General features: G+C 36.1%; 1 protein-coding gene across 21 annotated transcripts in view; it reads right to left on the reverse strand.

The window, feature by feature from the left end:
* Nucleotides 1-972: 972 nt before the first annotated feature.
* Nucleotides 973-16,471, reverse strand: part of LRRFIP2 (LRR binding FLII interacting protein 2) — a 58,691-nt gene continuing 43,192 nt past the window's right edge. For 15 of the 21 annotated variants that reach the window (XM_075745420.1, XM_075745438.1, XM_075745437.1 and 12 more), the window contains 10 exons: nt 15,211-15,381; nt 14,527-14,619; nt 12,379-12,471; nt 8,384-8,485; nt 7,987-8,119; nt 6,981-7,030; nt 5,536-5,656; nt 4,419-4,498; nt 2,645-2,749; nt 973-1,898 (listed from right to left, as the gene is read on the reverse strand). In XM_075745420.1, coding sequence (XP_075601535.1) covers nt 1,788-1,898; nt 2,645-2,749; nt 4,419-4,498; nt 5,536-5,656; nt 6,981-7,030; nt 7,987-8,119; nt 8,384-8,485; nt 12,379-12,471; nt 14,527-14,619; nt 15,211-15,381 — 1,059 coding nt within the window. In that variant the 3' untranslated portion in view covers nt 973-1,787. The remainder of the gene's footprint in view (nt 1,899-2,644; nt 2,750-4,418; nt 4,499-5,535; nt 5,657-6,980; nt 7,031-7,986; nt 8,120-8,383; nt 8,486-12,378; nt 12,472-14,526; nt 14,620-15,210; nt 15,382-16,471) is intronic. The other 6 variants (XM_075745436.1, XM_075745441.1, XM_075745439.1 and 3 more) reach the window with 1 other exon arrangement.

Here is a 16,471-nt window from a genome sequence, read left to right on the forward strand (position 1 = left end):
CAGTTTTCCCTGCGCCACCTGGGGGTGGTTTAGGGGAAGTGAACCAGAAGGAGCTGTGCTCCCTGCTGTATGCTATGTAAGGTTTTAGCAGAGTTTTGTACATGTGAACACTCTCGAAACCCCCAAAGGATCCCCTTTATCTTCAGAATACACACCATTAAGAACAATTAATAAAGACCCTGATAGTTTCTTCTGAACAAGTACACAAAGGAATGCAAAGAGTTAACAGCACTAACAAGGATCTGTGATCACCAAACTACATTTGTAGGCTCCTATTTAGTGAGCCTAGGGAGATTTGCTACTCAGAAGGAGGTTTCTCAACAGGGAAGGCATGTTCTCCAAGTCCAAGAGGCATCCAGCATCCAAACAGAAAAAGACAGAAAACTTCAGTTTTGCACTGTAAAGACAGCTGTTCCTTTGGAAAGCAGGTCTGGTACAAGCAGCTCTAAACCTCTGGATTGCAAAGGTCCTGAAGCCTACATTGCTTTGAGAAACACTCCTGAAGGCTAGCAGTTTGCAACAGCAAAGCATCGGATAACGAGTCCGAAAGAATGATTCCTCTCAGATCAAATGTTGGGCTCCTACTGGCCTCAAAGTCTAACACAGGAGCAGCACCACTTTAAATACTTCGGAATTGCCAATGCAAGTGCTGCTTATTTCCCACTTGAGATGTGCCAGCTTGAAAAGAGTGGAAGTTCCTAATAGCATTCACTGTCCATAGAAAGTGGGCTACAGACAAAACTCCATGGTTCCAGAAAGCACCTTCTTCCTTGTACTGCTGCCCCCTCCATGGCAGTACTGTCAGAGTAGCAGACCAGGTTAAGAAATCAGAAAAAAAATTGTCAAACTCACTATTTCAAAGACAAAAAGATACTTCTCAAGAATACGAAGATCAGAATTTACTATTCTGCAAAACTTTTCCTCTGTCCTGTTGGTATCTCAGTATTTAAAAGAAAACACAAAACATCTGGGTTTGGTCAGTAATGTGTCCATTTAATAAACTCCTTAGCCACATTTCCCACCCCTTCCTCCCACCCTTAAATTTCAATTCACACTTAAGCAGCAGATGACATAATTTGATGGTGTACAACAGAAGTTTTTAAATCCACACTCTTAATACTAAGAGTATCAGAGCTAGTATTCAACAAAATTACCTAGGAGCTCAGATGTGCCCATGCAAAAAAAAGCAGATTTTTATATACAGGCCTTAGTTTTTCTTATAAATTTAAATATTTTACAAAAATGCATTTTCAAAATGTATAAAGTTTAGTGAATACCCCAAATGTATCTTAAAATAAAATGTTATCTGATTTCAAAGGTTATTTGAACAATGAAGTCTAAATTGCACCAGATAAAAGGCACTTGTGCTGTGTGATGTCTTGAGCAAATATGTTAGTTTACAATACAGTAAAACAGTGTCGTCTTGAACTCATGCAGTTGTCTCCGAGCATCAAGCATCATTAAAGCAGCCAAAAGAGATCGTGAGTAAACTTGATTCCACAGTTATAAAAACGTTTTCTGTCACTAAGTTGAACATACAGCATTGTGCTCCAGCTCTGACTCTAGAATCAAACGCTACAGAAAAATTGCTGTCATTCACATGGGAATTCAAACTACATTTCATTCTCTCATAAGTTACAAAAAGATGTATGCCATTTAATTATGAAACTAAAACACCAATGAACAGCTCAGTGTTCAAATAGTTTGTGCCAATGAAAGTCTGTATTTAAAAACAAGATAGGGGCTAGTTATTCAAGGAGCAGTGCATCATATTTTCAATTTCCACTTCACTGCTGAGCTAAAAGCGCAGTCCTGTTTGCCTTCATCTTCTCCAACCTTTTCATTAAGTGGCTATTGGTCATCTCCATCTCTTCTATCTTATCCAGTGCTGTTCTTAACTATAAAATGAAAGCAAAAGTTATGATTGCTTTAAGTTTAATTGGACTTTCTGCTGTTTTTAAGCTTTGACAGAGGAAATAAAATTAGGAATACAAATATTGTATTATTTATAAGACTGCCACATAATTTAAGACAATGCTGTCATTATTGCAGCCAGATGAACCAGAATTCAACTATTAAAAAAATAATTGGGAAGCACTTGAAACATGAAACATGTACTCATGTACAAAAGAGCCAGGTGCCTGCAACTTCCCTATTACAACATGCTATTTAAAGGTAAAATCCTCTCCGCCACTGTTACTTGCTGATGGATATATATTCTCATGGGTAGCAGGCCTGATGCTAGTCATACAGCAGCTCTTAAGCAAGCATGATCAACAGTGCAGTGAAATACAGCTTCTTCCCAGCTCCCTGCGATGTGCATCCTGGAAACCTCCCAGGCTGGCACTTGATATAGGGAGCATTCAGGTCCCCGGTAATTTTTATGGAGGGATTAGTTTAAAATAGTACAAGTTAACACATTTACAAGAAAATACAACTTTAGATTGTTCCTGTCAAGGAAATACAGCATTGAATTGCAATTCAGTATTACTTTTATGTGTCCAGTTGTCTTCTGGACACAATACTGATAGACTCAGAGGCCTTCTCAAAAACCACTTAGAAGCTGTAACCGAGGATTACAAAAAAGAGCTTGGAGACAAAAGACAGAGCAGTTCAAGGCTGAAAAGGAAATCCAGTTAATTACCTCTCGCTGAAGCTTCCTTTTCTCAGCTTTGAGTTCATCTTCTACTTTTTCTGCATTTTCTGCTGCATTTTTATACCTTGCAACCTGCCCCTCAAGTCGTCCAATCTGCAAACCCAAACAAGATAAAAGGTAGGATTATCCAGGTGTTCCACCCTGAGCTAACCTGCCACCTTTCTGAAAAACCACTGTAACAGAAGGCATCTTGTGAATTATGCATATCTCCCTCTGGAAAAAGGAGGTTTAACTGTGTTAGCAGCAGCCATAACTGCAAAGAGAGTATTTAAAAACTAATAAAATGTTAAAACAGTAAAATAAATTGTGGGCAGAAACTTGGAATACCCTTCACTGCCTGTCCTTCCCTGGTGAGGGTCACAGGAAACAGTAGAGAATGGAACATAGTATAGGACACAGCTGAGAAAGTATGGAAGGTTAAAGAGCTCCTCCAGAGAGAGGAGTTGGAAAAAGAAAAATCAAGAATTGGTGAATATATGTGATTAAAGACAAAAGCTGGGAAGTTGAAAAGCAGAGAACACATGAAAAGGTGCAAAGTAGAAAGGAGACTGTAACTGTTAGCAAGACATAATGCAGGAGGTCTTGAGCTCAAAGCACAGAGTTCAGCAGTAAAGAGGGGGCTCGAGACAAATCCTGGTTGCGATCTGCAGGCATTAAAGCCCACTTGCTGGATTGTTACGTTTACAGCTCTCTGCTACCTGCCAAATCCATAGGACAGGCTAGTAGCCTGCTGCTGTGCAAGGGACCAACTATGCATCTCTGATTATAATCCTTCAAGAGATTTTTAGGTGATCTACAGAGATGCTAACTATAATATCATGTTACTGACTTACACCGATTTACTCACACTTTGAGATTATGTGAGATACAGATTTTATACGTAAACTACTCAATTTCAGAGAGCGATGTACCTTCTATAGTCCATAACTTTTTTACAAGTAATTAAGCTACATAAACTGATTTTCTTGAAATAGTAAGCTTCAGTCATCTTCATATTCTGCTGTACATTCATGTCTTAGTAAATTAACTCCAGATTATCTTCTCTTATGGTAAGACTACTACTCCACCTGGAGTACTGCGTCCAGCTCTGGGGGCCCCAGTACAAGAAAGACATGGAGCTGTTGGAGGAAGTCCAGAGGAGGGCCTCAAAGCTGATCAAAGGGCTGGAGCACCTCTCCTGTGAGGACAGGCTGAGAGAGTTGGGGTTGTTCAGCCTGGAGAAAAGGCGGCTCCAGGGAGATCTAATTGCGGCCTTCCAGTACCTGAAGGGGGCCTACAGGAAAGATGGTGAGGGACTGTTTATCAGGGAGTGTGGAGATAGGACAAGGGGTCATGGGTTTAAGCTGAAGAAGGGTCGATTTAAATTAGATGTTAGAAAGAAATTCTTTACTGTGAGAGTGGTGAGGCACTGGAAGAGGTTGCCCAGAGAGGTTGTGGATGCCCCCTCCCTGGAAGTGTTTAAGGCCAGGTTGGATGAGGCTTTGGGCAACATGGTTTAGTGGAGGGTGTCCCTGCCCATTGTAGAGGGGGTTGGAACTAGATGGGCTTTAGGGTCCCTTCCAACCCAAACCATTCTATGATTCTATGACTATGCATTGGTATGGAATTGCAGGAAATAGGAAAAAAATACAAACGTAGTGCCATTCTGTTCGAACTAAAAAACAGACAGTAAATCAAATAATGAAATATGTTTTCATAGTATTGTAAAAGCCTGCAGAACAAGTGTAATGATAAAAATAAATATGAAGAAAGATACACTTACATTTTGTTCCAAGGTAGTTATATCTTGTTCAGCTTTTGAAAGCTTAAATTTGTATTCGCTAATTTGTCTGTTGGCATCTCCTAGACAAAAATTAACATAAATGTATTACTCAAAGCAACTCTCTAAACTGGCAGTTTTCCTTTTTAATTAAAACTCATTTAAAAAGACCATTTTATTGAGAAGCCTGTATACTGGACTATAAAGAGGTAAATGATCTTTCAGAAATCTTTGAGAGTAAGGAAATATTTTTCCTGTTATTGAGAGAACACAACTACTGTCTCTGTAAGAGTGTGCATTAGATCTCAGATGTATAAATGAGATTCAAACCTTTTAACACACACGTATATTTAGATCAGCAAACTCACCTCTTAGAAAAGATAATCAACACAATAACTAACACACTGCAAAATGGGTCACATCACCATAGATGTAATACCAGTAGCATTTAGCGTAGACATCTGGAATAACATTTGCACGATAGGGAATGCACGATTTGAACCTGCCTGACAAACTCCAAGGAGCTTTGCAAATTATTTCGGTGTTACGTTTTAGCCTTGACATTGCCAGTGCTCTGTTCACATTCATTGCCACAAGTGTATTAAATGATAATCTGTCAAACAAGTAAAGTTTTCAGCTAAAGAAATAGCTTGCTTGAAATGGAAAGTAGCTTAGTGCTTCTGTGAAGCAACACTGAATATTGTATTAAACCATAATAATTTTTCATGTTTTGCTTCAGAGAATAACAGTATTTTAGATTAAGTTTCTGTATCAAAGATTCAACAAAATAAAAAAAAATCAGGTAGAATATATTAACAAAATATCTCAGCTAAAATTCTATCATCTAAAAATTGAAATTGTTCAAGTAGTGGCACCCATCCTAGGCAAGGTCATGAACTGAAAAATAACTTCCCAGAATACTGTTATTCAACACTGAAAGAGACATTAAGTTATTCTGCAGTAAGAAATTTCCTGCAAGGAGATACACCGCCAAAAAACTAGCTGCTCAACAATATATTAATTCATGATATTACTATTGCAGAATAATATAGGAAAAGGAGTTGGAAGAGCGATTCCTCTCCCCAGTAAGAATACCTTTAAATGTTAACCATATACCTACTCTGCATTTCAATTAACTGCAAGTCAGAACCATTCTCTAAGCTTAAGATATCTGGATTCATGCCATCACTTTTAGAATATTTCTGTCGTTCTTCTTCCAACTGCATCTTCAGTTTTCTAACCTGAAAGAGAAGTGTTTTCTTGTGAAAAAGAGACTCCAAGTAGTTCAGTAGTTGCATATTTATAAGCATTCAATGCAAAAAAAGCAGAGCAGTCCTGAGATGCCACTGGTCACGATAGCTCTGTAAGAGGGAGTAGGCAGAGCCACACAGGGGAGACAAGGAAGCCAGTCCCTGAGGCCTGAGGCTGCAGTCCCCCATCCCCATTGCTGGGCACGTGCCCCCTGCATGTCAATGCACAACCCAAACCCACCAGTTTGGCCAGTGCTGCAGGGATCTCAGTGCAATGCGGGGGCGCTCCGTAACTCTTAACAGAGCTGCCTTTCCAGAGGAGGAGGTGGCGTTAAACTTCTACAGTATACCTTTTACACTCTGAACAATAATAGTGACTTTGCAGAAAGAATAATCCACAGCTATTTTGGGGTCCTCTCTTTTACTCCACCTGGAAGGAAAGGTCCTAGGCAAGTCTGTAGTGCACAGTAAACAGTTCCATTTTATGCTACAGCAGCTGTCTCCAGATTTTTCCAGTAGTCAGGGAACATAGATTCTGCAGCTATATCCTCAGACTAAAGTAGTAGGGGCTACTTTTTTGACTCTTACCAAAATATTGTCCTATGGATCAGCAGTATGGGTGCTATACTTGCAAAACTCCTATTCATGATATAAATTATTTTAACCATGAATTTTACAACGATATGGGGATAAATATGCATATACATTTATATACATATATTTAATAGCCTTGATTTAATACTAGAATTTATTGGCATTCTAAACCAAGCATCTAAAGTACATTCCCAGCAAAACCAAATGTGACATCATTTTAAATTTGCAATTTGTATTCTTAACAATTGTTCAATGGCTGTATGTTGCCTTGAGTCCTCTGTTCTCAATACTGAACTTTATTAAAATACAGCTACTTTGATAATATTAATTTTCTATTTGAGTAACTGAAATGATCAAAGAAATAGTACCACTTAGCAATTTGGAAAAAAAAGCCACTTGAGCTTATGAGAATGTCATTTCACTGACTTTAGTATTTCTGCATAAGACAAAATAAAACAACTGTAAGTACATGCACTAATAGTAAAGCCAGCAGCAAGTTAGATTTCAGCTAACCAGTTACTAAAGTGAGGGTGCTTTAACTAATCAAAATCAGTCACGTGGTTAAGGACAATAGTGAGAGGAGCTGGTAATTTCTGGTAGCCAGTCAGGTAAAAAGTTGAATATTTTATTTTGCTTTGGTGCTTAATATTTGTTTATTGCTAATATATTACTACAAAAGAATACACAAAGGTCTATTCCTGACAAGAATAGCTTATTTTACCTGGGACAGTAATTCTTCCTTTTCTCCAGCCAGTTTTCGTAGCCGGACATCTAAAAGCAAAGAACCCAATTAAAAAATCAGAAAAATCGGTAACTAAGAACATATTTTTCCATAATTTTTTGTTCATTTTCAAATCAAAATGCTCTTCAAACTTAAAGCTAATAGCACTGGAAACATAAAACCTTGGTATCTCACTAATAACATACCAGTCTTTAGTTAACAACAGAAAAAAGGGAAAAACATTTAATTTACATTATTAGTATAAGAATTCTAAAAGTAAAACCTCTGAGTTAGCAGAAATATGTATCAAGACTAATCTCTGTCAAAAAAAAATGTAGCATATGTACAAAAATGCAAGTGTATAGAGATGTTTCTTTGCATGTTAACTAACGAAGTTTTACAGTGGATTGACTATAACAACTTGTTCAACTTTACAATAAAAGCAAGTTAAAATAAAAGCCCCCCAAACCTGTATCCTTCTGTTGTCTGTATCATTATTTGATTTTTTTAAAAACTTTTTTCTTCCTAATGAATGTGATAAAGGCTGCACTTGCTTTACACTAATAAAGGCAGAAATATTTTAAGAAAAGGCAAAGAACATACCATGCATTGTTTTCTATAACAGAAGTTCTTTCATTGATTATACATACTTTCAAAGAATTTTCATGAAACACAATGGAAAACATCCTAATCCAAAAGACTACACTTTTAGGCAAGATATTTTCTGACAGTAATAAAACAGAAACTGGACCAAGAGATCTAATCAGTTACAAACAGCCAAGCACATACTGTTGTTTTGTTGGTTTTTTGTTGGTTTTTTACTCAAAAGATACATCTTTTTACTCAGCATAAAAAAATTAAATGAAAAATAAAATTCACAATCTTGAAAGTTGTGTAAGCACGTATTCCATAAGCATCACAGGTATCTTTTGTGGCTGTAAATCACAACACACTGAGAACAGGAGGGAAAGACTTCACTCTATAAAGCATGTTAGGATATTTTTACCTAGTGGTCCTTCTCCTGCAGATTCCAAGACTTGAGCAGCTTCCTGCGATACAACTGTTATTGCACCAACCATTGATTCATGGTTTACATCACCATTTGGCGTGCCATCTGGAATTATAACTAATCCATGTTTCTAAAAATACAAAAGAAAAAAAAGCTACTCATACAAGAGCAGTGCTAAAATATAGTAATTGGATAGAAAAGTTTTTAAAAAGCTTTTCAAGTTGAACAGTTTGTTTGTTGAACAGTTATAACAAAATGCGCCATTTATCCTAGTCTAAAGTCAGGTTTTGAGACTGCACAAGAATAGTCACCATTCTTCCTCTTCTTCATTGACCTTGATTTCATGCCCCATTCCTGGATTTCTGTTACTGTAAAGTAACTACTACCAACATACCTCTCCTCTCTTCATTGTTTCCTTCAGGTCAGCCAACTCCTCTCTGAGCTCATCTCGCTCATTCTTAATGCAGTCAAAGTAATCTTTCTGTCTTTCTAGGGCCTGGGTTCAGGCAGATAGCAAGAAAAAGAACGGCACAGAGAAAAAGCATATGACAGATAGCAGAGAGATTTTCTACAAGTAAATACAAAGAGCTCAATAAAAGTCAAGGAATTAAAAGGGGTATTTAACATATAAAGCGTACATCTCTGATAACTACCTTCTATAAGTCACATATCTAGCCTCATTGCTGCATGTTTCTCATGACATAATTTTTTTTCCCAGGTGAGTCTTAGTAGATTCTGTAAAAGCTTTTGATTTAGTGGCTTCTATTTTTGGTAGGTTTTGATAAACTAAATTGAATACCAAAACAGAAAGTGAATCGTGTTACTACAGGCACTCTGTGGCCAGAAATAAAATTTGCTGGAACTCAACTGGCAAAGATGCTAAAACATTACATTCATTGAACTAATTTCTCTACCTTTTATAGGCTATAGAATTAGAAATTATACCTCATAAAAGACCTTGGATATATAAGTCTGTCATCCACTTACAAATACTAGTTTATTTTCTACTGAAGTACTACAACCACCCTTTACTAAAACCAAAGCAATCAGTTTTAGAGGAGAAAAAAAAAAACAGCAAACACTAACAGCACTATTTTAGCACAAGAAAGGATTGCAGCTAAGAACAATATGGACATATATGGGTTTGCCTACCTATGCTGGAGCTGTGTTACCTGGCAGTTAATCAGACATTTTCACTTGACTGGGCAACATCCCAGTAATCAATTCAAATTTAATATTGCATGCATTACAATTAATCCTGACCACACAGCAACTGCAAAAGCGTTCACACATTTTGCCAAGAAAATTATCCAACTAAACCTTGCGTCATGCATGTATGTTTAGGAATGGACTGATATCAAGAAAGAAATGAAGGTGTATACCGTTGTATTGTAATTGCTCCACATAACAATTGCAGTATGCTGAATTTTAATCATTATCTAGAATCTGTATACTACAGCAATGCTTTAATGCATTACTCAATTTCAACAGAAAAAATAAGAAGTGCCATTGTACTTGATTTATTAGCATGTAAATGTAACAATTAAAATATAGGTAATTCAATGTGTTGTGAAAGCATCAGCTGTCACATCATCGTTTAATAATTCATAAGATGTCCTTTTAGTTCCTAGCACAAACTAGATCTCTGTAACTACATCTATAAACAATGTGAAGAACCTTAAACATTTTGTGTTCCACTGAAAGATACATACACCTTTGCCATTTCTGAAGAATAGCAGCAGAGATGGAGGGGGAAGTAGGCTCACCCACTTCAAACAACAGACACAAAGGCCCAGAATCATGCTGCAGATGCAGATCCTGTGTACTTGGCAGTGCCCTGGGCTGCTGCTGACCTTCCCAAAACATCCTTTCTATCCTCACCCCCTATTCACAAGTGTTGGAAGTCAGAAAATTTTGATGGGGAATAGAAGTGAAACTGATATAACCACATATCTACCTATGAAGAGATTAATAATCATTCAATTCTGAAAAACTTTACTAAAACTGCTAGTGTTTGTATGCTCAGGAGTTACAATAAATTACATGGATTTTGTACTAAATCTACTCCCGCAATTCTTCTGTCGTGGAGCAGGGAATAAAAATCAACACAACTAAGCTCTGCAGGCATGTTTTAACATATCAATATCATTAAAATCTGGTCACTTGGCAGAAAGCAGATTTGTCTGGAGTCCTGTTTACTAAAAATACCAAAAACTTTCAGGAAAGCTATACCAAACTCAGACACATCATTGCTAATTTCAAATTGGCAATACGTGTACAATTTGGAGCCACCAAACAGTTAAATAGCTGTACATTTCAGGAATCTAATGTGGAAATTATAGTTTAGTGTCCTCAAATTGATCTAATTTAAGAACAAATACAACTGCAAATTTCAATCACTTTGTAGAAACAGGACAATAGAAGAGGGCAGATGTAAACCAAACTCATGCTACCTCTGTTCTGCTTGCCTCCCTTTCTTCCGCTGAGGCAGCATCAAGTCATACATGAGGCAGCATCATACATTGTAAAACTAGGTTACAATTCCAGTTATAAAATACTCCTTTGTAAAGCTTCTCAGAGACTTATGAAGCTGGAATAGAGTAAAAAATTAGCAAAACTACTCAGTACTGGGGAGAAAGACGCAAAACTGTGCACTAAGAAAAATATGTAAATGTTTTTAGATAACAGAAGTGAGAAAGGAAAGACAGCAGCATTTTTATGTTTTAAGAAGGAAGACATCTCAATTCAGAGAAAAAAACTAGTAAAAATCCAATTATGGTGTTTACAAGAACACAGAAACTGGCAGGAAACTTTTGGCTAAAGGAAAAAATATCTTGTCAATCTGGCTGGTAGCTACGCTTTTGAACATTAGATAGATGGTATTCTCTGTACTAACTCTGGCAGTTTATTTGAAAGAAAAAAGTGCTTGCACAAAAATTTGCACAAATTGGGACAGTTCAGTACACAAAGGTGATGACTAAGTATGGAAAGCATATGGTTAAAGATAAAAAAGCTTTCAGAAAAATGTTCAGAAAAAACTTAAAAATGTTGAAATACTATTTTATGATGGAAGAGAGGATTGTAATATGGATTGAAGGACTGAAACATGAAATAAATATGGACTGATAAAAGACAGTAAACCGGGGCTTTTTTAACTGGGCACCACTGGTAAAGAGACAACTTTTCAAAGTGACTTGAACTCCAAATACAGCAATTTTCAAAGAAATCTGTGTATGTTAAAATCTGGTGTAAAATTAATTTAGAAAGAAACAATCCCAGTGTTACTGAAAAGCAGGCAATTCCTTTCTAAAGGCTATCCAGTTATCTCCCTCTCACCACCAGGCAATCTGCTTGTGGCCCAGAACAGCCACAAGTTCAGAGCCATGTAGTTATCACCGAGGATCAGGCTGACTCAGACAGTTGTACCACTTCTGTGCTGCCAAGAAGCAAAGCTGTCAAACCCTGCCTGACCTACATTAACGACGTAGTGAACATTAACACAGTTTTTCCTGTACCACCTTCATTTCTATGCAGGAGCTCCTCAAAAGGTCCCACACAACCACTGTTTTGATTCCAACCCTCTATTCCAATAGTTGGCAACGCTGGTATTTTGTGTGTAGTAACACAAAATCAGCTTGGTTCAGTGTTGCCTCTAAGCTAACCAGCCTTAGAAAGATCAGAAGTGCAACACAAGTTGGCTGCAGAAGTCATTTCAAGATCAGATTTTTTTAGTACTAGCTGTGCCAAATGCAAGCATGATCTACAAATATTCACTAGGGCTTCTCCGCATTCTGACCTGCAGCTCTTGAGGTTTTCCATGATTTGGGGGTATTTTGTCTCTCTCATGCCAGGTAATGTAAAGTTGACCATTTTAAAATCCACTAATTCTTACACAAATTGTTAAGATGACAACAGAGGCGGGAGTCAAAGGCGAGCAAGGTTTGAACTGTTCAAGTTTTGAAAATTGTACTTGCCTCTAAGGAGATTAAAAGCTTTAAAACCAATTTCAAATCTGTATAAAATTATATTATTGCTATGTCACTACAGATCAATATAGAGCCAGGCCATTGTTATGTTTGTTAAGAATACTGTAACGATGACTTTTTCAAGCCCTGAATACAAGTAAAAAAAATATTTTGTAAGAATTATAAAATTGTATGCATAACAGTTTATTATGTTACGGATTTCATTAGTATTATTCATCATTATGGAAGTAAAGATGAAGTGGAGCTCATTTTCTAAATAGGAGAAAGACTGCAAAACATTTTGAATATTTAAATTGGGAGTGACCTTCATTTCTTTGGAGTACACAGCATTCCTTGGGGTGTGGGGGGCATCCATCTACTTCTAAAATGAAAAAATACCTTTCCCCACATATTTGATTCATACCCCTATTTTTTTATCTTTCCAATTAATTGTCTCCTGGAGATCAAACACCTCTTTGGTTATGGAGTCTATATTCTGCTGCATGCGTTGATTCTCCTGTAGTAATTAGGATGAGGGAAGAATAAAAGAGGAGAGAAATAAGGAAATGGAAAAAAACCCATTCAAATACATAAAGGAAATTAAATAATAGAAGTCAAACGAAGAGTTTATGAGCATGAAGAAAAAGGTTACAACTGAACGTAATATATTCCTTATGAATTCATGCAAGAGAATGGTAATTATTTTATTTAATCAGTGTTGATCAGATAATTTAGTGCAGCTAGAGCTACTTTTCTTTAGTAACAGTTCCCACTGCAGATCAAGAATAACATCCTTTCTATAGGAAAGTAATCACCCTGTTGCAATTTCTAGATACCTTGAAGTACTATTTGGAAGTGAACGCTAATGTTAACAAGTAGTTTTATTAATGTTTTACAAAATACAAAATCTTCTTGAAAGTATAAAGAAGGAAGTTTGAATTACACATCCAGGAAATGAGATACAGCTGCTAACTGCTTTCTGATACTATATTAACACATATCAAGTGTGGTTCTATTTTTTAATCTAACACTGCATTTTGTTGCTTGCCCTGCAAACATAACTAAAATTCTTTGCTATGCTCATATAATTATGGATTAAGATGACATAAGAATTTTTAGGGCTAGAGACAGTTTTTTGCCCTCCTAATGAATGAACTTCATTTTACATCTGGGAATGGAAAGCCATGTCTTTCTGCATAAAGCTAAATGGCTTCAGCTAGATTTTCTGTTAGTGTTAATAGATGGAGAAGTTGCTCAAATAAATGGTAAATATGGGTCAAATCTTTGAAGGGACTGCATGCATTTGGTAAATATTCAACATATATGATACATTCTATGAAAGCAAACACTCCAGACGAATCTACTGTATATTCTTGATTTTCATACTTAAAAAACCCAACAAAAACCCAAACAAAAACAAGAACTAAAGAAGAAAAAGTGTGAAGTTTTTTTTTTAATTTGCAGTGAAAAAGAGAATCTGGTTGTAGCTCTGTTGCTTGCTCTGAAATTTGGGTTTTGCTTGTCAGCATTTATCTGCCACAAAATGCTACTACTTAGGATAATCTTACTCCTTTTCTTCTGCTAGTAAGTCATATCAACTCCAGTTAGTGAAGCATATTATTTTCTCAGTAACCATAACAGATCTGGGACTTTTCAGAGGTCTTTTGGAGTTACTGTACTACTACCTGGAGAGCACAAGACCTTAATGGGGAAAGAAATTGAACAATGAAATGCAATATTATATAGCTTTTGAAAAATCAGGTAGTGGAAACTTTGGCCCACACATTTAAAGATCATCAATTTTTACTGAAACCAAAAAGCAGTGGGAAAATGACATACTAATTGAACTATGACTTATAATGCTAGAACTAAAATCAATGGGAAATGGACACCTGCATATTGTTGACTATGTAAATTTGTGGATCATTTTAAAATGAAGATTGATAACAGCTCTGGGATTTTAGGGCACGTTGATTTGTTTCCATAAGAAAAGGGTGAGAGGGGGGAAAGAAAAGGGTGAGAGGAGGAAAGAACAGACCGCACACCGAGCAACATGGTTATGACCCGATAACATGCTGACCAGCATTGCTATATTTATGCTTGACTGGTAAGCAAACAAGCATTCATGACTGCAAACTTCAATGGCTGATGCTCACGAAAATCTGAAATAGCTGAAATGGAAACTTTTGGGAAAGGCAAAGAATAACATTTGGTATTATCCGTGCATCAAAACTTCTGCCTATATAGAAAGATTTTCACCATATGAACATTAGTTCTACCCCCACAATGAAGAAAAGATGCAAGAAACATTCTTGAGAACACCATGATTCTCACAGCAATTAAGGATTTTACAAGATGTAACACATTTAAAACATTTGTAGAGGCATTTTCAATTTTATAAATTTAGAGAAATTGGTAACTTGAATTCTACCTACTAAACCAAGATAAATTCTTTCTTAAAAGTGCAAGATAATATTTAAGCTCATTTTGTGTATGATGGCTGTTCCCATTCAAATCTTACACTATATTTATTTGCACAAGCTCTATCATACTCTATCTCATACGAACATACCTCTATCAATTCATCTCTCTGTCGAAGGCCCTCTTTAAGTTCATCCAACTTATGCTGCAGAATACTGCATGTGTGTTTCTGTCTTTCCAATTCCTGTATTAAATAATGATTTATTTTTATTTATTTTGGGTTTAACACTCATTTTCAATATAAAGTTTAAAACAGTTAAAATATCACTTAACATTAAGAAATTACTGCAACAATTTGAGAAATTCTGCCTACCAAGATAAAGGCTTAAACACAGTATTAATGATAAAAGCTCAAATATTGAATTTACGTAAATATTACTGGAAAAAGCTGCCACATGGGTCTTCCCTTTCCAAGAAAGTTGGACTGAACATGTCCTATTCAATTTAAATGCATATTTTATCTTTAGTGTATCACATTAAATATTTTTTTCCTAAAAGATGGTGTCAGTGTGTGTGGGATGGGACGTGTTTTGGGGGTTGTTTGGGAATTTTTTTGGGGGGAGTAGGAGTGGTGGGTTTTTTTGGGGGGAGCAGAGGGGAATTTTTTTGGTTGGTTGGGTTGTTTTTTAAAAACACAACACTGAAAACATCTTTGGCCACTGAGATAGACTCTTCTACTAATCCAAAAGTTTTCAACGGTTCTTACTAAGTAGTCCAGGTTTCTATAATTTATCTTTATCATCAGAAAAAAAAAAAGTCTTAAAAAAATCAGTACCTTTGACTTCTCTTCGTTCTCCCTATAGTACTCTGCTATCTGTTCTTCTTTCTCCTCAATGACGTCCTTTAGAGTATCCACTTGGTAAACCAAGTTGTTTTTCTCGTTGTCTAGTTGAGCATTGGAAACCATAGCTTTCTTGTACTTCTCTTCAACTTCAGCTAGTGAATCCTGTATGTATTAGAAAGGCTTACATTAATCTAAATTTTTGACTCATTGTTATAATGTTAAAATACCACCATAACACTGAAGAGTGCTATCCATTATAAAGTAAAATTACACAACCATTTTTGTTTTTGAATTATATTCGTGTCTTCTCTTCAGATACCAAGTCACAGTTCAACTTCCATTATTCAGGTTAGGTCATACACAACAATGAAAAGTTATCATTACAGAAGTATGAAAATTAGAAGATAATATTCCACTTGCATTTTCTACTCTCCCACTTTCACAACTCACAGGGATAAAGTAGTAATATCACAGCTTTATTGTATTTTCAGTGCATGCATGAGAAAATACTTCAGAATGAGGCAACAAATCTGACAGAACACAGACAGTTAAATGACTAAAAAATATCACAGAATATCTCGAAGAGTAGCTTTAACTTAACGCTCATTATTAGTGCTCTATTACTTCAAAATTTTAAGGTAGTCACATTTTTTCAGTAATAGTACTTCTGTTTAAGACATCTTATCTTTCTTTTTCTTACTAAGATTAAAAAAAAAAAAGCATGTAAAGATTGACATGCTTGATTCTCTTCCTGAAGGTGCACATATGCCTTGCTATGTACCCTCTTATGCAATTCTCACATTTACCAAAATGATTTTATCCTATTATATTTTTCTATACTGTAACAAATGTCAACTATTCAAATACTAGAACAACTATCACTCCAGGCACTTTTAAACATGCAGTGATTTCAATATGCATTCTTTTAAAAAAATACAAAAATTGAGTTTCATAGAGTCCTAATTTAGAATTGAAAAAGAACTATTAATCTGTTCCCTTTCGAAAGTATATCTGTGCCTACAAATGCCCGAGTATTTAACGTAATTTGTTCTGTGAAGGCATAAGTAGCATAACCTCCATGTTTAATTATTTGTATTAAGACAGCAGAAGTACTAGCACAGGAAGGGCACCAGGCTTGGGTTTTCCAGAAAACAGTACAGTAGGACTGAGGACTAAGATTTTAGGTGAGAAGGTGGTAACAACATAAGTTTCCTAAGAAAACCAAAAATGCCCAACCCCTAAACACTATTCC

Source organism: Balearica regulorum, chromosome 2, assembly GCF_011004875.1.
Source record: "Balearica regulorum gibbericeps isolate bBalReg1 chromosome 2, bBalReg1.pri, whole genome shotgun sequence".
Classification (NCBI taxonomy): Eukaryota; Metazoa; Chordata; class Aves; order Gruiformes; family Gruidae; genus Balearica; species Balearica regulorum.